The following is a 26326-nucleotide window of genomic DNA, read 5'->3' as shown; positions in this document are numbered from 1 at the left end:
CTACACTGGAGGGATTCTATGAGACTTAATTTAATGGGGATGAGCAAGATGAAGTGTCGACACATTCTCCATATGTCCTCGGACACCGATGGAACTCAACTAGATGGTAGAGCAGAATCTGAAAGCTGTAGGAATGAGAGGCCAACCTCCTCCAGTGTCTGTGAAGGTGACATCTGCTTTGAATTTCTACATGACTGGCCTCCTGCCTGGGAGTAATGGGTGACCTGTGTGGGATCTCTGAGCATCAGGATAGTAATTGATGCCATTCTGTTTCCAAGATCATACTGTTCATTTTATTCCTGATGATGGAAACAGTGCTACAATCTGGGTGGCAAGATTTGGGAAAAAAGCTGGATGCCCCAGGTACAGGCTGTGCAGAACTGTACACACATCTGATACTGAGAGGGTCCTATCACAACACTGCAGAATTCATTCACAGGAAGGGACTCCGTTCTATTAATGTTCAGGCAATCGGTGATTACCGTAACCAGAACCTGGAGATGTGTGAACTATTACTCTGATAGTTGCCACGACCTCTATGTTGTCAAACTTGGTGTGTTTGATGGTCCAGGTTGGCCTATAAGGCAAGTTACTTGGGTACAACAGCTACCCATTGCAACCATGGCAATCACTGTTCAACCAACTGACTGATGCAGAGCACAGGTACAATGCTGCCCATGCTTTCACCAGGACGATGATGAAGCAAATGGTCGGGCTTTTGAAGATAAAGTTCCACTGTTTGGATTGGTGTAATGGGGTGCTGCAGTATAGTCCAAATAAAGTGTGCCTCATCATTCTGGCCTGCTGTATTCTGCACAATTGGCACAGGCAATGAGACAATGTGATAGTTGCTAGCGAACTGGGGGGATAGGAACAGTTGTCTGAGGAGGGTGAGGACTGTGAGGAAGCTCAGCCAAGGCCTTAGTGGGCAGCACGGTGGCACAGTGGTTAGCACTGCTGCCTCACAGTGCCAGAGACCCGGGTTCAATTCCCGCCTCAGGCAACTGTCTGTGTGGAGTTTGCATATTCTCCCTGTGTCTGCGTGGGTTTCCTCCGGGTGCTCCAGTTTCCTCGCACAGTCCAAAGATGTGCAGGTTAGGTGAATTTAGCATGCTACGGGCAATTTAGCATGGCTATGTGTTAGGTGTAGGGGAATGGGTCTGGGTGGGTTGCTTTTTGGAGGGTTGGTGTGGACTTGTTGGACCGAAGGACCTGTTTCCACACTGTGAGTAATCTAATCTAATTAACACACAGTTCCAGCAGATGAGAATTGAGTGCTGCCAACCATCACAGAATGAAAAATAGTCATTGGCCATGATATCAGCATTTGGTTTACATTGCAGAAGCAAACATTAGCATCTATTTATTTATTGTGTTCACTTTTGCTGATACTTTAATTAAAAGTCCATGTTAGGAATTGTCTAATTGTTTGCCTATGTGTGATGTTCATTTACTGGACAATGACCAGATGTGGGTCAATAGTGGTCTTTGGGGATAGCATAATGGTGACTTTGAGATGGTGTTTAGACCGGATTATCAAAAGACAGGTTAACTGTGTGGCTTGTTGGTTAAATTGTGACTGGAGTGACAGAAAAGGGTATCAGTGCGAGAGAGTGTCAGCCATGAGCAGCATAGTTTAATGGCAGCTAAGCCATTACATTGCTGGTAAGGGGCAATTCTGGATTGGCATTATGTGTTCAGGAGCAGAGAGACCATTCCAAGATAGCGTGTGTGCCAAAGATGCCAGCCTTTTAACTGATATCTGCTGCATGGTGAGTTGTTCCAGGAATGGTGAGTGGTAAGATAGAACTAGAATCAGGTAAGAGGGGCTGGGTAGTTAGTTAATCAGGCAAGAAGCCTTCAAACAAACTCAACAAAACTAATACTTAGCCAAAATAACTTAAGATTTAGCTCATAAGAATAGATTAGATTAGATTACTTACAGTGTGGAAACAGGCCCTTCAGCCCAACAAGTCCACACCACCCTGCCGAAGCGCAACCCACCCATACCCCTACATCTACCCCTTACCTAACACTACGGGCAATTTAGCATGGCCAATTCACCTGACCTGCACATCTTTGGACTGTGGGAGGAAACCGGAGCACCCGGAGGAAACCCACGCAGACACTGGGAGAATGTGCAAACTCCACACAGTCAGTCGCCTGAGGCGGGAATTGAACCCAGGTCTCTGGCGCTGTGAGGCAGCAGTGCTAACCATTGTGCCACCGTGCTGCCCACTAATAAATTGTAAAAGTTGTTATTTTTTTTAAGTTTCAAAGGTAACAGTGTGGTATTGGCTTTAAAGAATGTGGGATTTAATAATGAAAAATAAGGAGACAGCCAATTAATAAGATTTTTCCATTAATCCCACAAGTAGCATCCCAAAAATAACTGCAAATCAGGAAATTGAAAAGAGGGAAGAAGTCAAAAATAAAAATTGTATTGCACTAAGGGAGGTTGAGCAGGCTGACAAGTCTCCCAGTCTTGATAGATTTTATCCTCAGGTCTTGAAAGAAATGACTAGTGAGATAGTTTAAATTTAACAAATTGGCTTAAACATTGGCTTAAATTTAACAAAATGTTTCCCAGATTCAGAGAAGGTTCTATTATATTTTAAAAGCAGCCCTAATTCAAAGAGTAAGTGAGACAGAAATGAAGAAAAAGATATGTCAGATTAGCATATATCATCATGGAAGTGTTCAATGCCATAATTAGAGACATTATAGCACAACTCTGAGGCAAGTTCAAAGTAACCAAGCAGAGCCACATGATTTTCTGAAACAAAATCTATTAGAATTTTTTGATGAAGTAATTTGCCATTGTTAAAGGAGAATTACTTTACTTGGATTTCTGGGAGGCATTTGATAAGATGCCACATGAAAGATCATCCTAGAAAATTGAAGTTAATAGTAAAACATGTTAGATATTGACATGGTTGGAAGATTGGCTAGCTAACAGAAAACAGAGAGGAGGCATACATGCAAGTTTTTCTGGTTGGCAAAACATAATCAGTGACATGCTACCAGGTTCAATGCTGGTACTTCAAATGTTTCCAATTTATATAAATAACTTGGAAGAAGAGACTGAAGAATCAGTTGTTAAATACAATGGTCATTCGGAAAGTATGTTGTGAAGAGATGTAAGGAGGTTTAGGTTATATGAGCAAATATGGACTTGATAAATGAGTATAATGTGAGCATATATGAAATTCTCCACTATTATCTGAATGATGGCAGATTACAGAACTCGGAGATGAGAAGGATCTGAATTTTTTAGTACATGAATTGCAAAACATTGCATGCAGGTACATCAAGTAATTAGAAAAGCTAATAAAACAGTATAATTTATTGTGTGTGTAATTAAATACAAAACTAGGGAGGTATGCTTCAGTTATACAAGGCATTGGTAAGACCACATCTGGAGTACTTTTGTACAAAATTAGTCTCCCTAATTAAAGAAGGATGTAAATAGATTCAGAGAAGGTTTATGAGATTAATGAAATGGCCTGTTGGTCTTATGAGGAAAAGTTGGCCAAGCTGGGCTTGTATCACGGGAGTTTAGAAAAGTAAGCAATGATTGGAATGAAATTTCTAAGACCCTGAGGGGTCTTGACAGGGTGAATTTGTTTTCTATTTTGGGAGAGTCCAGAACAAGGGTAATAGTTTAAAATTAAAGATTTAAGACGGAGATGACAATGTTTTTCTCACAGTGGTTCATGAGTCTTTGGAACACAGTTCCTCAAATAGGCAGTGCAAGCAATGTCCTTGATTATATTTTTGAGGTAGAGATAGATTCTTGTTCAGCAAGAAAGTTTATCGGTGAAAGATCCCTTCCAGTTGCTATTTCTAATCTGAGATAAAATTGGGAAGTGCTGGAGCAATTTAGGTTTGACAACATCTAGTAGCTAGTATCTGACAGTGTAACTGATATGACTCCTTCAGAACAGTTTTGAATTTACTGTACATGGATGATATACGTTAATATATATAAAATCATGAGCATTCTTGGAGCCCATATAAAATTCCAAACCCAGCTGGAGCTTTCAGTGAAACTTTCTGAAATGGCAGACACCCTGCTCTGAGAATGAAGTATCATAAAATACTAATCTAGTAATGGCTTATTTCAACAGGTAGTTCTAAATAGCAAGCAATTACTTTTTTCTCATGCTCTTGACATTACCTTAAATCTTTGAAAATAGAAGTTTGAAATGCCTTAACACTTTTTACAGTTGTTTTTGACAGTTCATTTTGTCTATTGACTGTTGCTCTTGACAGGGCTGTTGACATTTCCAATGAACTTGAAAGTTAATGTACCTTTTAGCACGTTGATATCTACTTTTAAGAATTACAACGGCATCTTACCTCCCTCAGTGGGGACCTTACCCCTCCTAAAAATGTCTAGGAGATATCTTCGTTCTTAAATGGGATAAAAGTCTAAGCTGAACTTTTTCACCGTTACAGTCAATTTCCACTGCAGTAACATGCCAGCTTAAAGTTCAGTATCAAATGTGCTTCCAATTTTGCAAATTTTCCTCTGCTGTTTTGCATGCTACCCAAAATTAAGCGGAAGAGTTCACGCATCATCTGAAACCATGTTCACTGCTCAAATCCATATTTTTTTTAAAGCCATGAATTACACATGAAAAATGACATTCGTCGGAATTTACTAGATGATGGTACCTTGATGATCCAGAATGCACAGGAATCTGACCAAGGGACATATCAGTGCATGGCCAAAAATGAATTGGGAGAGGCCACAACTCAAGGCGTTTTACTTCGATACTTTGGTAGTCCAAGTAAGAATCATTCACTTCACTGCGTTGTTTATTTCTTTCCTGTTTTATTTATTTGTTCTTTTCTTACAGCTGCTTTAACTTGAATTTTGAAAAAGGTGTTGAGGAAATTTTTATTATTTTTCAGGATTTTTTTCTGTCTTTATGGAAAAGAATTAAGATAAAGTTAGTGTTATTTTTTAAAAAGTAAAGTCACTGTGCACTGCTCTTAAAAGTAAAGACTTGTTTTAAAACCACATCTGCTAGTTTGCAGAATACCTCATCACTATTTACTGTAACGAATATAATGTGGGTCATTCATGCTGAGTAAGGGAGAATGACTAAGACCATAAGAAATGGGAACAGGAATAGGCTGTTCAGCCCCTCAAGATTGCTCTGCCATTAAATAGGATCATGCAAAGGGGCTGGAAGAACTAATTAAATAGAATCATAGCTGATCCAACATTCTTCATATCCACAATCCTGCCCTTTCCTCGTAACCCTTGTTTCACCTACTGATCAAGAATCTACCTATTTCAGCCTCAATTATACACAAGAACTCTGCTCCCAGCTCTTTGTGTGGCAAGGTGTTCCAAAGACCCTCTGAGAGAAGACCTTTTCCTCATCTTAGTCTTATGTTGGTGTCCCTTTATCTGAATATATACATTCTAGTCCTAGACTCTCCCATGAGGGGAAATATTCTCTCAGCATTAACCATGTCAAGACTCGAAGAATCCTATATGTTTTCATGAGATCATCTCTTGTTCTTCTAAAGTGAGTGGAGTTTCAACCTGTTTAGTCTTTGCTCATAAGACAATCTCTCCACACCAGGGATCATTAGAGTAAAACTCCTTTGAACTGCCTCCAATAAATGATATTTTTTCTTTAAATAAGGAAACCAAAACTGCTGGCATTACGCCAGATGTGATCTCATCAGCACCTTGTAGGTTTGCAGTGAGACACTCTACATAGACTCCAGCCCTCTTGAAATAAGCATCCACATTTCATTAGCCTTCTTGATTACATGCTGCACCCTGCACTAGCTTTCGGTGTTTCATGCATAATTACCCCCCAAATCCCTTCGTGTTCCAGCTTTCTGCAGCTTTTCTCCATTTAAATAATGTTCTGATGTTTTGTTCACCCTTCCACAATGAACAACTTTGCACATTCCCACATTAAATTCTATTTGTCATCTTTTTGCACAATTATTTAACCTGCCAATAAATCTGTGTACACTGTTAGTATCCCTCTCACAAACTGCCTTTCCGCCTATTTTTTTGTCATCTGCAAAGTTGGCTACAGTATATTCACTTCCTTCCTCCAAGTCATTAATATATATTGTGGACCATAGTTGTGGTCCCAGCACTGATCCCTGTGGAATCCCACTGGTCACAGGTCACCAACTAGAAAAAATAACCCCTTAATCCTACTCGTCATTCCCTGTTCTAAGCCAATTCTCAATCTATGCCAAAATACTACCTCTAGTACCATGGGATCTGATCTTAATACTTAATCTTTTGTGAGGTATCTTGTCGAACATGCTTTGGAAGTTGAAAAACAACACATCTGCTGGTTCAACTCAATCCACTCTGGCTGAGACTTCATCAAAAAATCTCTCATAAATTAATAAGACAGGATTTCCCTTTCCTGACGTCATGCTAATTCTGCTTCATTCGATTATGATTTTCAGATATTCTGCTGTTACTTCCTAAATAATTGATTCCAATAATTTTCCAATAATAATTGTTAGGCTAATCAGCTTATACTCACTCCTTCCTTTTTTGAATAGGTGTGTCACATTAGCAGTTTTCCAATCTTCTGGTAATTCTCTGGAGTCCTAGGATTTTTTAAAAATTACAACCAATGCTTCCACTATGTCTGTAGCTATCTCTTTTAGGATCCTATAATGTAAACTGTCAGGGCCAGGGAACTTATCAGCCTTTGGCATCATTGGTTTGCTAGTAATACTTCATAGAATCATAACAGTGTGGAAGCAGGGTATACGTCCCATCAAGTTTACACTGACCCTCTGAAGAGCATCCTACCTCATCCCTGTGGCCTTACATTCCCATGGCTAATCCACCTAACCTGCACATTCCTGGGCATTACAGGCAATGTAGCTTAGCCTATCCACCTAACCTGCACATCTTTGGACTGTGGGAGGAAATTAAAGCAGGCAAAGAGATAAAGTATAAATTCCAAACATAGACAGTTGCCTGAGGCTGGAATTCAACCCTAGTCTCTGGCACTGTGAGGTAGCAGCACTAACCACTGGGCCACCGTAATTAATGCCTTCTCCATATTCTTTAGTACTGATGAAATGTTTGAAGCATCTTCCATGGAACAGAATGATGCAAAATATGTTTTTAACTCCTCTGCCATTTTCTTGTTCCCCAAAACACACTCACCAGATTCATTTTCTAAAGGGTATCTGTCCAATTTAACCCCTCTTTTCCTTTTTATACATTTAAAGAAGACCTCATTGTCTGTTTCTGTATTCCTCACTAGTTAGACTTAATAGTTTATTTTTTTCTCTCTCTAATTTCTTTTTAATCTGTTTTTGCTGGATTCTGAATTTATTCGAGTCTTTGGCGCTATCACTGACTTTGGCCTCACTATATGCTTTTTCTCTCAACTTAATACTGTCCTTAACTTCCTTGGTTAACTATGGTTGGTTTATCCCACTCTTGGAATATTTCCTTCTTACTGAGAGGTATTTTTGTTGTGGGTCATGAATTACCTCCTTAAATGTCAACCAGTGCTTGCTTACTACTTGAGCTGGCATGGTAGCTCAGTGGTTAGCACTGCTGCCTCACAGAGCAAGAGACCTGGGTTTGATTCCAGCCTTGGGTGACTGTCAGTGTGGAGTTTGCACATTCTACGTGGGTTTCCTCCCACAATCCAAAGATGTGCAATTCAGATGAATTGGCCATGCCAAATTGCCCATCGTGTTCAGGGATGTGTAGGTTTGGTACATTAGTCAGGGGTAAATTAGGGGAATGGGTCTGGATAGGATACCCTTTGGAGGGTTAGTGTGGACTTGCTGGGCTGAAAGGCCTGTTTCCACACTGTAGGGATTCTGTCATATTATCATTCCTACCCAGTTCACTTCAGCTAACTCCATCCTTATTTCATTGTAATTCCCTTAATGTAAATTAAACACGTTGTTACCGACCAGCGTTTTTCACTGTCAAACTGAATATTAAATTCTATCATGTTATGATCACTACTTCTTAGAGGATCATTTACTTAGAGGTTATTTATTAAACCTGCCTCATTACCCATTACTAGATCCTAGACTCTAGAGCCTACTCCCTGGTTGGCTCAAGGAAACTACCAATAATGCATTCTCTGAATTTGTTATTGTTAGCTTTTCCAATTTGAACATTAAAGCCACCCATATTAATGCTGTACTCCTTTTGACATGAGTTGATTTATTGCATTTCCTATTGCATGGCTACTGTTTCGGGGGTGTATACACTACCCCAAGTAATGTTTTCTATTTCTTTCTTTATTCATTCATGGGATGAGGGTGTCGCTGGCTAGTTAGCATTACTGCCCATCCCTAATTGCCCAGAAGGCAGTGAAGAGTTAAGCATATTGCTGTGGGTCTGGAGTCACATGTAGGCCAGACCACATAAGGATGGATGTTCCCTTCCCTAAAGGATATTAGTGAACCAGATGAGTTTTTCTGACAATCGTTTCATAGTCATAATTAGATGCACAATTCAAGATATTTATTGAATGCCTTTACTGTAGTGGGATTTGAACCCAGGTCCTGAGAACCTCATCTAGAGTAACAGTCCAGTGATAACCACTAGGCCATCGCCTCCCCTTCTTTCCTTTTCTGTTTTTTACCTCTGCCAAAAATGGACTCGATATCATTTGAGCCTAGATTGTCCCTCTCAAATATCCTCAGTTAATTTCTGATGAACAGTGATATCCCACCACCTTTTCTATCCTTGCTGTCTAAGGAGCTAAATATCCCTGAATGTTATGTTCCCAGTTTTGATCTCCTTGGAGCCGTGTTTCTGTTGTATGCTATTAGATCATATTCATTTACCTTAATTTGCATTATCAGGTGCCCTTATTTATGTTGAGAATAACATCAGTTGATTCAATATGAAGTTTGGTTAGATTTGCAAATTAATCAGTATGTTTACTTGCAGGTAGTAAAGATAAACGGTTTAAATTTATTTATTCTGCCTTTCAATGGCTGAAGGAAACACAAATGAGGGTAGGTTGAAAAACAAGGGGAGTGAATTTTAAATGTGGTTGTCCACATGATTTGGTCTAAGCCAATGCAAGGTTCATAGAAACCTCTGAGAGTATGATTAAGGGTGCTGTTGTAGGATCTTGAGAGAGTGCACTAGTAGCATCCTTAAAGAGGAGATGCCAAAGTTAAAAATCCCAGAAGTGTGTAATAGCATCTCTGGATAGGTTGATTGGAAAATATCTGTAACTGATTCAGACATTTTTTGTTTTCAGGTTATTTTCAGGTCAAATTAACACAATCTGTGTAACTCTTGAAAAGATGGGTCAATCTTGTGAAGTTTGAGAGGCAGTTCGAAAGTATTCAAATTTGATACCCTCCAACTCCTTGGATCTTCAATAGGCCTATATTAAAAGGAGCAATGAATAGTTAATGAGTGCTGACTGATAAAATTCTCTGAACCATCACTTGCTTCAATGAATTTCTGATCAGATTTTGAATAGGTTAAACAGTTCTTCATCCCATTTTGACTGCAATACAAGAGCACATTACTATATTGTCATGTTCCAATATGATTGATGTTGTATTTGTAAACAAATCTGAAAGAGTTAGTAAACATTATTTTATAAAGGCCATGTATTTTAAAGGTTTCTTAATCCTTATTTCAGTGTTGATATCTGATGTTACTAATCAATATCCCCAGAGTGCAGATAACGTTAACTGATCTTGTGTGATCTAAAAGTAATATACAATGGGGACTCTGAAGAGCTAAATTTTCCTCCACTGCTCCAATCAATATTGGCAACCTAGAAATGTGGAAGAATTAGAAAAAGTGTTTCTACCTAGATGTAATTTTCGCACCACCTCCCTCTCCTAGATTGCCTGTTCCCATTTATTCTATGTAAATCTAAGTAGTTGTTTTTGGTCCCAGATATATGTCTGATTTCACTCATTATTGTTTCCATAAACACAAGGACACCCAGAGGAAGTTCGAGGTACTGTGAGGTAATAGAGATAAGTCCTCTAATTCAGTTCAAGAGGAGCATTGAGTCATGGCCTGATCTTATATGACCCTCAGCGTCAATATTTTAGATATCACTCTTGATTGGAGTCTACATGAAGTATTCCACGTGTTTTATTTGACTCTCAATTCATCTGTTCTAGTGTTTTTTGAGTGTGTGCATGTGTGTGTGTGTCACTCAGAATGATTAAAATAAACAATTCTGCTACATTAATCATACATACTGTATATTTAGCCCATTTGCCAACGAGACAGTGTTAATGTGGCATGATTTTCTCTGTAGCAAAGCCCAATTTTGTGATTCAGCCACAGAACACTGAAGTTCTAGTTGGATCGAGTATCACTCTGGAATGCAGTGCAATTGGACATCCTCAGCCTCGAATTACATGGACTAAAGGAAATGGAGAACTCCTCCCTGCACATTCCAGATACACCACAACTCCATCAGGTGGCCTCTTTATTCGGAATGTTACTCTCCAGGACCATGGCCAGTTCATTTGTCATGCCAGTAATAATCAAGATTCCATCCAGTCCTCAGCATCCATCATTGTACAAGGTAAGGGTGACTGTGCTGTTGTTGAATAATGATGCTGAGCTAAAAAATAATGTTAGAATTCAGAAAATTTGTTCTGATTTATTTTTATAATAGACAAATGTGTATTTACTAAGATTGTTTCCCAAAATTGAGAGTGAAGTGCTGGGGAGTCAAGACCTACTATAATTTTCCATCCCCATCTGCTTTTCAATCTGCTGAGACGGTAGGTAAGGCTGCCATAGCCTATTCATCTCCTTGTGGAAATGATTGCAGCAGGCCTGATGACCAATATTGCTGGCAGTTGTGCCTGGGGCAGGAAAGAAAGATTCCCAATGCTTCTTCTGTAAATTCTGCCAGGAACCTGCTTTGACCCAAGAAGGTTAGTCAGATTCATGGCATGTTTAGGACATTGGGTAGAATATCTGCTTCAACTGCCTTCCAATGGAAGGAGTGATACTAGGTATTAAATTGCTGGCTTTTTGGGTTTCATGTTTGTTAGTTCATATGTCAAATGAACCAATGCTAATCTAGTTGTTAAAAAATGTTTGAAACGGTATGAATACTGTATTCATATTAACTGGATTTATTTATGAGCTTGGAGATCAATTTACACAATATTGGTTACTTAATGTCTCCCAATTGAAGCATGCCTAAGGATGTTTCATTTTAAGACAGTTCAGATCATTCCATGAGATTGCATTGATGAAATTATTATTTTGGATTCTGTCATTCCTACTTAAATAATTATTGCAAGCTTTTCCTATTGTTACTTCCATCTCCTAGTCTGCCAGCTGATGCTTACGTGATTTGTTCTACTATCTATAGTAGGTAAATTTGCCAATGACACCATGACAGGCAGGAAAGTAAGTTCTCAAGAGGTGGTAGAGAATCTACAAGGGAATGAAAACAGGTTGCAAGCATTTGGCAGAAGGAATATAATATGGTGGTTGAAGGAGAAGTGCTTTGAAAGCTAATGCTTCTGAATAAACCTGTTGTGTTTTGTGATTTTAAACTTTGTGCATGCAAGTCTAACACCAGCACCTCCAAATCTTTCTCAGAAGATATTGGAGGCTGAGTTTTTGACTTTATACAAGAATTATTTCAATTTTTGAAAGAAATGTGAGGCAGAGGTTATGGGACACAAACTCAAATGTGAAGTCCAAACCAGATCAGCCAAGATCTTATTGAATGGTGGAGCAGGCTTGTAGGCCAAGTGGCCTATATATTGCTCCTACATTTCTAAGTTCAGTTATGTGTCATCAGCTGCCAAGCAGATTATGCTGTTGTCCATTGGAAAGGTCTTCCTGGAATTCAAAATATGGAAACCCTTTTTCACATTCACCTCATGCAAAAACACTTCCACTTCATCAACCATCAAAGAGGAATTGAATACGTTCTCATTCTGTCAATTGATGGGCATTCTACTACTTGCAATCAAATTGCTCTTAAATCCCTTAATTTTTCCCTGTCTCTTTGGTACATTTTGAGGAGGCTTCCAGATATTTAAGATAATTTGAACATTAATAACATTCAAGCTTTATCACGGAATCATCATAGAAGCATGGAAGCAGGCCATTCGGTCCATCAAGATCACACCGATCCTACCCATACCTACCCCATCCCTGTAATCCTGAATGACTAATTCATCTAACCAGAACATCTCTGGACAATATGGGCAATTTAGTATGGCCAATTCCCCTGACCTGCACATCTTTTGGATTGTGGGAGGAAACCAGAGCACCCAGCAGAAACCCATGCAGAAATGGGGACAGTGTGCAAACTCCACACAAACAGTCACTTGAGGGTGGAATCAAACTTGATCCCTGGCAATGTGAGGCGGAAGTGTAAACCACTAAGCCCTTGATATTCCACCATACAAAACTACTTGTTTTTCAGTGGTTGAACAGCTTACTATGCCCTGTCATTATTTCATCTAACCTCATTGTGGTCTTTTTCTCCTTTTTATCATCCTTTTGATGGACTTTTGCTGGTTTTGAAATACTCCCAGATCTCAGGTTTTCTTTTGCAACATTCTAATTCTTTTATATTAATCTAACACTACCCTTAGCTTCTTCAGTAAGATACAGATGGATGTTTTTTGATCAGTTTTTTTTAATGGAAAGTGTTTTGTTGAACATCTTGAATCATTTCTTTAAATTTTAAACACATTTTGGTTATTGCTATCATAGACCTTTCTTTCCAAAAGCGCCTTTCTAAACTTTTGGTCACAATTTGTGGGCGGCACAGTGGCAGTGGGCGGCACGGTGGCACAGTGGTTAGCACTGCTGCCTCACAGCACCAGGGACCTGGGTTCAATTCCTGCCTCAGGCGACTCTCTGTGTGGAGTTTGCACATTCTCCCCGTGTCTGCGTGGGTTTCCTCCAGGTGCTCCGGTTTCCTCTCACAATCCAAAAAATGTGCAGGTCAGGTGAATTGGCCATGCTAAATTGCCCATAGTGTTAGGTGAAGGGGTAAATGTAGGAGTATGAGTCTGGGTGGTATACGCTTCGGTGGGTGGGTGTGGACTTGTTGGGCCGAAGTGCCTGTTTCCACGCTGTAAATAATCTAATCTAAACAAAAAAATGTTTGCAAGTTATTTTTGTTGATTTCTTAACGTGTTCTCGTTTTAATATTACTGATTCATGGCAAACATACAATGGAACAATTTACGTCACATTGAAGAAAAATGTTACTTTGATCTATGTAAAACAAATCATTAATTTACTTTTCTGATGCATTTACAAGAAAATTGGGCTTCTTAGAGGTCGATCTATCATCATCTGCCACTAGACTTACAAAGACATATGATTCAATCTGTCAATTTAACTTGCTAAAGGTGATGATTAAAATCAATAATGAACATTTCATACAATATGTGTTAAAGAAATCTTGCTCTCAGAAGCTTCCTAAAACCTATCAGTACTGAAAAACAGATAGAGTGGGTTGATTTGTATGATCATTTCAGTGCCATTATGAAAATGTATATAAAGAGAGAGGATGGGTGTGTTTGCTTTTATCATAATATAAGAGGGCAGTGCAGTGGCTCAGTGGTTGGCTCTGCTACCTCGCAGTGCCAGGGACCTGGATTTGATTCCACGTTCAGGTGACTCTCTATGTAGTGTTTGTACATTCTACCCGTATCTGTGTGGGGGTGCTCCAGTTTCCTCCCATAGTCCAAAGATATTCAAATTAGATGGATTGGCCATGCTAAATTGCCTATAATGTCCAGGGTGTGCAGGTTAGGTGGACTAGCCATTGGAAATGCAACATTATGGAGATAGGTCCAGGTGGATGCTCTTCAGATGGATAATGGGCCAAATGAGCTGCTTCCATGCTATAGGGATTCTATTCTGTTCTAAGAGGTAATTGTATTTTGGTGTTATGAAAAAGCAATATTATGTTGATAAGTTTTTGAAGACTGTTAGAAGAAATTTTTCGCTCGATGAGAGGGTGCGCTGTGGTTCATCTTCACATTTGAATCAGAAGGTTGTCTGTTCATGTCCTGCTCCAAGTACTTCACTTTTAAAAGTGGAGGCTTTATTGAGGAAGTACTGCATTGTACCAGGTGTACTTTTTTTTTTATTCAAAGCTAAGTGGAGACCATGCCTGGTCTAGACACAAAAGGTGCCAGAGTTTATTCCAAAGGGGAGGTAGTGAGTCCTTAGTAAAATGTCAAGACTGGGGTGCTGGAAAAGCACAGCAGGTCAGGCAGTATCCGAGGAGCAGGAGAACTGACATTTCATGCAAAAGCCCTTCATCAGGATGAAAGATTTATGCCTAAAATATTGACTCTCCTGCTCCTCAGGTGCTGCCTGACCTGCTGTGCTTTTCCAGCACCCCACTCTCAACTCTCATCTCCAGCATCTGCAGTCCTCACTATCTTTTTAGTAAAATGTGTCAGTCGACCAGTATAATGAGTCATTAGCACATTGTTTTTTTGTGGGACCACACTGTCTGCAACTTGTTATATGTGTTTCCTTTATTGCAACAGTGGCTGCATTTAAGAATTTCCCAGTCCTATGAATTTGGTAAGGAGGGAAGGCATGGAATGTTTGAAGTTCAAAGGTCATTGAAGGTGACAGGACAGATATTCTCAGCTTTATTAATAGGGACAGAAGTACAAGAACAAGGAAGTGATGTTAAACTTGTGTAAGGTGCTTGTTAGACTGCCAATGGGTTATTGTGTACAATAATGGCCACTCTATTATAGGAAAGATATAAATGCAATGGAGAGAATTCAGAAGCGATTTAGCAGATTGGTTCGGAGAAACAGAAATTTCATTTATGGATAGATTGAAGAAATTGGGACTGTACTCCTTGGAGAATCAAAGGCTGAGAAGTTTTCAAAATCATGAGCAAGTTGGATAGGCAGGAGATTGGCACTAGGTCATCAAACCAGTGGTAAATAGACATGGTGTTTTCCCTGGGGTGGGGGAGTCCAGAACTAGAGGGTGTGGGTTTGGGTGAGAGGGGAAAAAAAGAGATATAAGGGGCAACTATTTCACACAGAGGGTGTATGGAATGAGCTGCCAGAGGAAGTGGCGGAGGCTGGTACAACTGCAACATTTAAAAAGCATTTGGATGGGAACATGAATAGGAAAGGAGGAATGCGGGCTGGGTGCTGACAAGCAGGACTAGATTTAGTTGGGATATCTAGTTGGCATGGATGAGTTCGACCAAAGGGTTTGTTTCTGTGCTGTACATCTCAATTACTCCATGACTGAATTAACTCCTTCCATACTGTAACAATTCTGTAATCCGGTGAGCATTAGGCCATCATTACAATAGGTTCCTATCTTCTCCTAGTTTTACTTCCTGATAGCTAGTACATGCTTATAATGGGTGGACAGTTAAGCTGTTTAGTGAACTGCTTAGTGATCATTTCACGAATGATCTACAAACTTACAGATGCCACATGAGCCTCCCATTGTGACCATGAAGGTAAACTGGCCAAGAATATAAAGGAGGATAGTAAAAGCTTTTTTAGGTATGTCCAAGGCAAAAAAATGGTTAGGACAAAAATTGGGCCCTTGAAGACAGAAACAGGGGAATATATTACTGGGAACAAAGAAATGGCAGAGGAATTAAATGGGTACTTCAGATCTGTGTTCACTGGGGAAGACACAAGCAATCTCCCTGAGGTAACAGTGGCTGAAGGACCTGAACTTAAGGGAATTTATATTTGCCAGGATTTGGTGTTGGAGAGACTGTTAGGTCTGAAGGTTGATAAGTCTCCGGGACCTGATGGCCTGCATCCCAGGGTACTGAAGGAGGTGGCTCGGGAAATCGTGGATGCGCTGGTGATTATTTTCCAGAGTTCAATAGAATCGGGGTCGGTTCCTGAGGATTGGAGGGCGGCTAATGTTGTGCCACTTTTTAAGAAGGGTGGGCGGAAGAAAGCAGGAAATTATAGACCAGTTAGTTTGACCTCAGTGGTGGGAAAGATGCTGGAGTCTATTATAAAGGATGAAATTACGGCACATCTGGATAATAGTAACAGGATAGGACAGAGTCAGCATGGATTTATGAAGGGGAAATCATGCTTGACTAATCTTCTTGAATTTTTTGAGGATGTAACTCGGAAGATGGACAAGGGAGATCCAGTGGATGTAGTGTACCTGGACTTGCAGAAAGCTTTTGATAAAGTCCCACACAAGAGGTTAGTGAGTAAAATTAGGGCGCACGGTATTGGGGGCAAAGTACTAGATTGGATAGAGAATTGGTTGGCTAATAGGAAACAAAGGGTAGTGATTAACGGCTCCATTTCGGAATGGCAGGCAGTGACTAGTGGGGTACCGCAGGGATCCGTGCTGGGACCGCAGCTTTTTACAATATATGTAAATGATATAGAAGATGGTATCAGCAATAACATTAGCAAATTTGCTGATGATACAAAGCTGGGTGGTAGGGTGAAATGTGATGAGGATGTTAGGAGATTACAGGGTGACCTGGACAAGTTAGGTGAGTGGGCAGATGCATGGCAGATGCAGTTTAATGTGGATAAATGTCTGGTTATCCACTTTGGTGGCAAGAACAGGAAGGCAGATTACTACCTCAATGGTATCAAATTAGGTAAAGGGGCAGTTCTTGTCCACCAGTCAATGAAGGCAAGCATGCAGGTACAGCAGGTCGTGAAGAAGGCTAATAGCATGCTGGCCTTCATAACAAGAGGAATTGAGTATAGAAGCAAAGAGGTGCTTCTGCAGCTGTACAGGGCCCTGGTGAGACCACACCTGGAGTACTGTGTACAGTTCTGGTCTCCAAATTTGAGGAAAGACATTCTGGCTATTGAGGGAGTGCAGCGTAGGTTCACGAGGTCAATTCCTGGAATGGCAGGATTGCCTTACACGGAAAGACTGAAGCGACTGGGCTTGTATACCCTTGAGTTTAGAAGACTGAGAGGGGATCTGATTGAAACGTATAGGATTATGAAAGGATTGGACACTCTGGCAGGAGGAAACATATTTCCGTTGATGGGGGAGTGCCGAACCAGAGGACACAACTTAAAAATACGGGGTAGACCATTTAAGACAGAGATGAGGAGAAACTACTTCACCCAGAGAGTGGTGGCTGTGTGGAATGCTCTGCCCCAGAGGGCAGTGGAGGCCCAGTCTCTGGATTCATTTAAGAAAGAATTGGATAGAGCTCTTAAAGATAGTGGAGTCAAGATTAGATTAGATTAGATTACTTACAGTGTGGAAACAGGCCCTTCAGCCCAACAAGTCCACACCGCCCCGCCGAAGCGCAACCCACCCATACCCCTACATTTACCCCTTACCTAACACTACGGGCAATTTGCATGGCCAATTCACCTGACCTGCACATCTTTGGATTGTGGGAGGAAACCGGAGTACCCGGAGGAAACCCACGCAGACACGGGGAGAACGTGCAAACTCCACACAGTTAGTCGCCTGAGGCGGGAATTGAACCCGGATCTCTGGCGCTGTGAGGCAACAGTGCTAACCACTTTGCCACCGTGCCGCCCATGGAGATGGTTATGGAGATAAGGCTGGAACAGGATACTGATTGGGAATGATCAGCCATGATCATATTGAATGGCGGTGCAGGCTCGAAGGGCTGAATGGCCTACTCCTGCATCTATTGTCTATTGTCTATTGTCTATTGTCACACCCCAATAAATCAGAGGAGGCAGCTACACAGTGGGAGGTTGATACTGCATTACTAATGATTGAGATTTGATTAACACCAGCAGAGAATGGCATAGCTGCTGTCTTTACATGTCACAGCTTTGCCAAATGTGGAATTTATGGACGTGTATTTCTGTGAGCCTTGTGATGTACCAAGCCCTGTCATGATGCTGATAAAGAATGGTAGATAGTGCTTGGCCATGAGCAGCACTTAGGCTGTTGGTTTCCCTACGTCCTGATTGGATGTTCATTTGGCGATAGTCCGTTAATTAACTATTCACCTTAAATTTAAACTGGCAGGTGCATTCTGAAATGACCGAAATGATCCTGAGAATGCGCTCCCAATGCCCCTGGGAATATTCAAGCCTATATTTAAAATGTAGTCAATTGATGGTAGGTACAAAAACATAAATTGTTGGAAAATTGCAGCAGGTCTGGCAACATTGATGAAGAAAAATTAGAGTTAATGTTTTGTGTCCTGTGACCCTTCTTCAGAACGATGCTATTCTGCTGAGTTTTTCCAGCAATTTTGGTTTTTGTTTCAGATTCCTAGATCTGCAGTCCTTTCACTTTTTTGTTTATTGATTATAGGTGCTTTGGGATGACTTGGGTCATGAAAGACATTCTATATTACAGGTCTTTATTTTTTCTTTTGTTCTGATAGGAGATCAAAAATATGTTTCATAAATGTGGCCTTAATATGTTCTTCAATATACCATATTGAAATTGAGTGTGGTTTAATAGTTATTCTTCTATGTAAACGTTAGCTTAAAAACATGAAGAAAGCTGATGACTAGCTAAAGAAGTTCTGAATAACAAGGAAAGTTGTAGAAAAACTCAACAGACTAGGTAGCATATTGGAGAGGGAAAGGCAGATTTAAATCTCCAGAGGTGCTGCCTAATGTTCGAAAGATATTTTCAGTGCTTTGCTTTGTTATCGAAAAGGTGATGAATTGCAAAAAAATCTTAGAACTGTAAATCAACCTACAAATAATATTTGAATGACTTATTATTCCCATGAGCATTTATCTTCTCAGTAAATAGACTTGGCAAACAGACACTGTAGTGATAGGAGAATGCATCGATGATGCCTTATCTGGAGCATTAGGCACTGGACAATCAGACAATAGCATATGGGAAAGAAGGGTAAGACACTTATCAAAAAAATTGGGAAATATTAACAAATCTTCCAAATACTGATGACTAAGTGAGGAGGAAACACTTGGCAAGTGCAAGCAGTGTGCAGAATGGGCAGTGGCTTGTGTCACAGTCAAGGGAGAATGGGGTAAGTTTAACTTATGACTGCCTACCTCCTCTGAAGCCTGAAGGAGTGTGGTATAGATTGCTTTACTGTTGTCCCATTTTACTCCTGATTTTAACTGAGGTAGGCCGAGGTAGGCCAAATCCTGGTTTTAGACCCCCATAAACCCACAGCAAAACAATAATACGTTAAATGAAAGATTGGGATTATTAACGAAATGTTCAAAACACATGGAGAATTTATATGCTACTACACACAAGCATTTAGGAAATTCAGAAAAACAGATCAGGAGCGGTTATAAATGACAAACTTTAGAAAATACAGGGGTGTTAAAAATTAGTTATAACTTCCAGAAGTCAAGATCTGATAATAGATCCCCCACTGAGCTGGGCCCAGTCATTTTCCACCTCACAGGTGAAGTGGAGGCACCTGTCCAGTCAGCAACCTGAAGACAGCAGGGTCCAAGCCAGGCTGACAACTCAGCCTTGAGCCTTGCTCTCCCTCTATAGGTGAAAGAGCAACTGACTTAGAATCCCAGATTTGTGTACTTATGCATTTTACCCATTTCTGATTTAAGTCACATGACAATGACAGGCATTTCAAGTGCTAAAGGTCCATCTTGTCGCGTTAATTGGAAGATCATGATGCTAATAGTGTAGTATTCACTCCTCCTTACAGTTTCCATTACAAAATGATGTAGTAGCTGATAAAGTTGAGTGTTCATTTTAGCATAAAGATGACATTATCCACCAGTATGGAAAAAGCCTCTCTCTAATTCCTTTCTGTTTACATTCACTAAAAATGTTTAAATAATACATCATGTTCAGAAGGGTCTGGAAATATGATCATATTTTCTGCCATGGCCAATTTAAGAGTCCAGCAAGATCATTCATTTTTTTTACAGAAGTTAGTTCAAGCACAAAAATTGAAAAGAAAATGTAGTTCTCTGCGGGATTTCTCTTCAATCTTTCTGTCAGCAAACCTGAGAATGGCCTGAGTTACCAATATAATCTGGAAACCAGTTAAAGACACTGCACTGAATTAAATCAAATTTAAGAAAGTGTGTTGGTTCTTTCTCTCCCCTTCAGTCATTTGCCTACCCAGTAGGCTGTATCATTGAATAGAAAACAGAAGAGAAACAGGAGAGTTCATGGAAGTGGGAGGGTGGAGGGGGAAATGGTCTTACTAGATGTTGCAAGAGATCACACACTTAAGTTATTATTGATTTTCTTGTCTTTATAAGTCCCAGATGTGCAAAACTTGTTTTAGTTACACAACTAAACAAAGAGCAAAAGGGAGAGTAACACAGCAGAAATCTGTCAGCTCACGTAGAGTACAGGCAACAGTAATTACATCAGGAACGTCAATTCATTAGGGACTTTGTATTGTATTCCTCAAATTAACTGAGGTGGTTGGCAAACTAAGTGCTGAAGTCATTTCTTTCTGTGGTTTGCAGTTGTATGCCAAAGCTAGCTCATAATACGTTGCTTTAATTTAAGCGACAAATCAGCCAATAATGTAAGTGGCATTGTTTTGGTGCCAAGTTCATATTCCATCACACAAAATGGGACATGTGTTACCCAAAGTGAATAGCCACTTTTTGTTTTATATTTTTACCTTCTGAACTTCAAGCACTGTGCTGTATGGAAATGTCATTCTGGGATGCTGTTCAAAGCTTATTTTTTTTTAGCAAATCTTATCTGTCACTTTAATGACCAGTGTTCAGTCTCTTTCTTTAGGGGCACTGGTCCAAGTGTAATATTAATAACATGTATTATTACAGCAGCTTTAAAACAGGAAATAATTGCAAGGGGTAGAGGAGAAGTAGACACGCGTCATCAATATACATACTAGGCTGAATTCAGATCCATGAGTTATTTTGCTGAAGGGCAACATGCAGATGAGAAATAGGAATAGATCAAGATAGCAATATAAGGGACAAAACGGGCAATGCAATCCTGAAGGTGAACTACCTATAATTGGATGCTTATCTCTGGAACCAAGCAATGAATCAAACAACATTCAGTACTTTAAAGTTGTAAGTGGCAGTGCTGATGGTTACTAAGAACTGCATGTAACATAAGATTTGAACCCACAGAAGGCCCAAATGTCATGAAGCAAGCATTCTTTATTCCAATTGCATCAGATCATGATAAACAGGAAGGGAAATTAAAGATAAATAAAGAAATATTTACACTACACACATGGGCTGATCATGTAGGTTTCATTTGCCTGAGGATTTTCTTTCTGCCTGCCCTCTCTTCCCATCAGCCCTCTCTGCACCAAAGACACACTGTCTTTTCCCCAGCAAGATTGTGTTTGTTTGCTCCAGGAGTCTTCCTTCGGCATCAACATCAGTTTATGCTGCAGCAAATTGCTTAGCACCCTTGCTCAATATTTTCTATCATTGTCACCGCCAGCTGATGGAGGTCCTGTTATGTAAGAGCCACAAAAATAATTGAAGCATCATAGTAATAATACGGACAATGTTTAACATTGGTCTAGGGCTGTTAGGTATTGTGGGAAAGGTGAAAATAAAGGATTCATACAGGATTGTTTTCTGTAAGAGTGAAGGACGAAGATATGAAAGGTTCAAAGATTTTGAAAAAGGTAAAGAGGTCAGAGATGGAGCAATAGTCAATGAAGCAAATAAGTGGTTTTCTTTTTGAGGAAGGAGGTTTTGGTAGCACTTGTAAACATAGGGATATTACCATAAGAATGGGAATGGGTTATAGTGTCACTGGGAGACCAGGCCGAGATCCTAATATTTGAGGTTACCATGGATTGGCAATAATATGGCTTCTGTTATTGTTTCAATGATTTCTCCATGTTATCTGAAGATCAGACACAAAAGCAGAAAAGTGTTTTTTTTCCACTGGTCCTCTTTAAGAGAAATTTGTATTTCACAAAGTAAGGAGCTTTATTACTTCCTATGTGCGTCAGAATTTGTGCAAGCAAATTTCCAATACATATTGCCAGCATGTGAAGATCCCCACGAGAAATCTATAGTTGAAAAATTATTTCAAAAATGTGGTCTTATGAATGAGACACATTTTCAAAAGCTTTAGTTAAAAGTTGTGTTTTAGTATATGTGGAATTGATAAGTACTTGCAAGAATTTACTTTCTGGCTGAGATCAATTAACTTTATCAGCAAACTAAGGGATATACTTAAAGGGCTATTATAACCTTGGAATGAAATAAACAGTAGATTGAGCCCCTGTGACATCAATTTTCATTTTTGCTTCCGAGGAGAAGTACATGCAATATTATTATTCATATATTTAATATGATGTTGCTTGTGTTGTTGGATGAGACTAGCCTGTGATATCCGTTGTCTTTCTTGTACACAGTAATGCCAGGTATCCTCCTCAACTGCAAAGTTAGTCAGGATTCCTCTTCTGTTCCTTCACCAAAATATTTCTCCCTAATATAAACATGGAAAATGATGCAGAAACTCACCGGGTCTGGCAATGTCTGAAAAAGAGTTAAAGTTTTAAGTTCAATAACAATATATCACTCCCTGACTCTTTATGCAACTACAATTTTTGTGAAGATTTGTAGCTCAGGTTGTGATTCAGGTTGTAAGTTTGCTTGCTGAGCTGGAAGATTTGTCCTCAGATGTTTCATCACCATGCTAGTAACATCACCCGTGAGCCTCTGTTAAAGCGCTGGTGTTCTGTCCCGCTTTCTATTTGTATGTCTTGATCAGTTATGGTGGGTAATATCACTTCCAGTTCTTTTCCTGAGAGGTTGGTAAATGGGGTCCATATTGGAATGTTTGTGAATGGAGTTCCAGTTTGAATGCCAGGCCTCTAGGAATTCCTGTGTATGTCTTTGTTTAGCCTGTTCCAGGATGAATGTATTGTCAAAGTCGAACTGGTGTCCCTCATCATCCGTGTGTAAAGATACTAGTGATGGTTGTGTCTTTTGGTGGCTAGTTTCCTGCCAGTCTGTCTGATGTAAAGGTTGGTGCAGTCCTTGCAGGGTATATTGCTCCCACATAGCAATGACACAGACAATTCAGAGACTTTGCTAAAGAACCTGTCAGACTGACCACTCTCAGACACGGAAAAAGCCGTCCTCGTACGAGGGATGAACTTCAACCACAGGGACGCAGACTAAAAGGACTTCCTAGCAGCACTGTGATCAACCCTGTAAGACAATGGACTTACTGAGAATTCCAGCAGGCCATCAGACAGACAGCACCAACCACTAAGCAGAAAGAAGGAAGGGAATGCCCTCAACACACAGGAAAGGAAAGGACTTAGAAAGGACAGAAATATTGTAATCCTACTGGCAGACAAAGGGTGCATGACCATCATTCTGAATAGAACATAATATATTGAAAAACCAAACACACTGTTTGCAGATACTGACACCTACCAACAGGTGATGATGGACTTGACTAGAAAACCATACTACAGCATCTCTGAGGAAACTACTCAAGACAGATGAAGTTAACAAGATAACCTCCAAAGTGTTATGAAGTTAAAGGCTTGTACTGTACTTTTAAGAGACTGTGAAAACTGAAAGCTGGCAAGTACCTGTCATGTCATGTGCTAGAAAATTGAAAGAAGTAACTTTTAACTGTAACCTAGGTACTTCAGTAGTTTTCACAGCAATTCAAATATAACCAATCAGCTTAAATTATGCCCCAAGATACTAAAACCCAAATTAATTTGAATTGTTTTGACTACATCGAACCAATGAGACAATCCGATATTTGAGGTATAAAAAAAAGCAGGCATTTTGGACAGTTAACCTGAAAAAGCATCAAAGACTGCTATTCACTACATTCTCTGACACAGGTCCCTTTTTCATATGAAACATCTTTTCAGCAGAAGACCGAAGTCAACCCAGGAAGATCTACAAACAGAGGAAGATTGACACTGGAGATGGCAGCTGCTGTCTGGTTTTGAAAATTAAGTTGCTGTAAATTTAATAGGGGCTTTATTCAATGTGTTGTTTTAGAGTGGGACGTAGACAACAAATGTTAAAGAGAAAGGAGGCTTAGAGTTGTAAATTGTTGTTTAATATTCAGTTTTGCATTAAATAATCAAATTGATGTTTTGGTTAAATAGTGGAATTTGGGTAGATCTCTGTCACTCATACTTTAACAGATTATGAGACAAGGTGAGTTTTTCTGTGTGTTTGGTTTAATTAACAGAAGGGTTCACCGCTGTGTCGTAACAAAAGAATGAAACCTGAAGGATTCAACACACCCCATGTCTACAGATTACCAAAGGTACACAAACCAGCACCCCTCCCCCCCTCCCTCCCCCCCCCCCCCCCACACACACACACATACACACACGCACACACACACACACTTCAGACCTAGTCTCACTTCTTGCCACACCGACATACAGACTAGCAAAGGAACTTCAACACAAACTGGAATACCTAGTAGAAGACTGAAGCTACTCCATCCACTCCACTCAGGAATTCCTGAACATCATCAAAGACATCAAGGTAGAGGACAATGATGCCATGGTTTCCTTCGATGTGACGTCCCTATTCACATCAATAAATAATACCCTAGCCAAAGAAACAACTGGCCGCACTACTAGACGAGCCAAAGACTCAAACACCAGACAGCACCAACTCCATCAGCAAGGACAGCATCCTCAAACTAGTAAACCTATGCCTCACTACCCACTTCAACTTCAAAGACAAGAGCTACAAACAAATCAATGGGACACCCATGGGATCATCAATATCAAGATTCTTAGCAGAAGCAGTCATGCAGTGGTTAGAACAAAAAGCCCTTCCCATGATCCATCCCAAGCTTTGGGCCTGCTATGTGGATGACACCCATGTCATCATGAAACGCAACAAATTAGAAGAAACCCACAAACACATAAAAACAACATCCTTACCGGTATAAAGTTCACTAAAGAGGAAGAGAACAACAACAGACTCTCCTTCCTAGACGTCATGGTAAAATGCAAACCCAATGGAGAGCTGCAGACCAGTGTCTACAGGAAACCGACACACACTGACCAGATACTCAACTACAGGAACAGTCATCCCAAAACTCACAATGGAGCTGCATCAGGACATTATTTAAATGAGCCACAACACACTGCATCACCCAGAAACTACAAGATGCTGAAGAAAAGCACCTATGCAACATATTCAAGAATAATGGGTACTTGATAAACACAGTCCACTGATTCTTACACAACAGAACTAAACAAGAAGACACAACACACCCATAGACTGAAGCCACCCTGCCATACATTAAAGACATCACGGAGATGACGACCAGACTACTGCAGCCCCTTGGCATCACGGTAGTCCATAAACCTACTAACACACTGAAACAGCTTTGATGAATCTAAAGGACACTGTACCTACAACCAGCAGAACGAATGTCATATACAAAATATGCTGCAAGGACTACAACAAACATTATATCGGACAGACCGGCAGGAAACTAGCCACTAGGATACGTGAGCACCAACTAGCCACCAAAAGTCACTAGTATCCATACACACAGACGATGAGGGACAGCAGTTCAACTGAGACAATACATTCACCCTAGAACAGGCTAAACAAAGACATGCACAGGAATTCCTAGAGCCTGGCATTCAAACTGGAACTCCATCAACAAACACAGCGATTTGGATCCCATTTGCCAAACTCTCAGAAAAAGAACCAGAGGTAATATCATCCACAGAAATAGAAAGTGGGTCAGAACACCAATGCTTCAACAGAGGGTCACTGATGATGTCTGAGAACAAATCTTCCAGCTCAGGGAGCAAACTTACAATCCTTATGTACTAGTTTAAGTGAATTTCCTGTTGCTCCTTCTGTTCAATTTGGTTCCAAAAAGATTCCTCCCTATTTTTACTTTGCAAACTCAGTGGGACAAATTTGGACTCTGTAAGTTAGTGCAATTAGTGAAAATAAAAAAGAGAGTGAGAAAATCCATTGCAAAACACTATCACCTGTCCCAAAGTCACAATTTATTCCAGTGTCTTTCTCGCAAACACATATAAAGTTAGAAAATAGGGGCAACAGTCAGCCACTGTTCCAGCATTCAGTATGATCATGGCTGATTCTTTATCTCAGTACTCTTGCTGTCTCTCCCCATACCATTTGAGGCTTTTAGTGCCTATGCATTTCTTTATTAAGTATATTCTATGACTTGACCTCCACAATCTTATGTGATTGAGAATTACACAGGTTCACTATCTTCTGACTAATGAAGTTTCCCCTCATCCCAGTCCTAAATGGCTGTCCAGGATATCTGGTTGACATGAACGAGTTGGACCAAAGGGTCTGTTTCCGTGCTGTACATCTCTATGACTCTATGTTGAGACCATGACCTCTTTTTCAATCAGTCCCTCCCTCAGATAGCAGAAGCAAA

The 26326-nt window shown here is 40.1% G+C and overlaps 1 protein-coding gene across 2 annotated transcripts in view; it reads left to right on the top strand.

Moving 5' to 3' along the window:
- Positions 1–26326, top strand: part of LOC140477143 (peroxidasin homolog) — a 583119-nt gene that overhangs the window by 372259 nt on the left and 184534 nt on the right. For both annotated transcript variants that reach the window (XM_072570507.1, XM_072570508.1), the window contains exons 9-10: positions 4627–4796; positions 10290–10562. In XM_072570507.1, the coding sequence (XP_072426608.1) occupies positions 4627–4796; positions 10290–10562 (443 nt within the window). The remainder of the gene's footprint in view (positions 1–4626; positions 4797–10289; positions 10563–26326) is intronic.

Source organism: Chiloscyllium punctatum, chromosome 5 (assembly GCF_047496795.1).
Source record: "Chiloscyllium punctatum isolate Juve2018m chromosome 5, sChiPun1.3, whole genome shotgun sequence".
NCBI classification, from domain to species: domain Eukaryota; kingdom Metazoa; phylum Chordata; class Chondrichthyes; order Orectolobiformes; family Hemiscylliidae; genus Chiloscyllium; species Chiloscyllium punctatum.
Note: the sequence above shows the minus strand (reverse complement) of the source record. Positions and strands in the feature narration are given on the sequence as shown.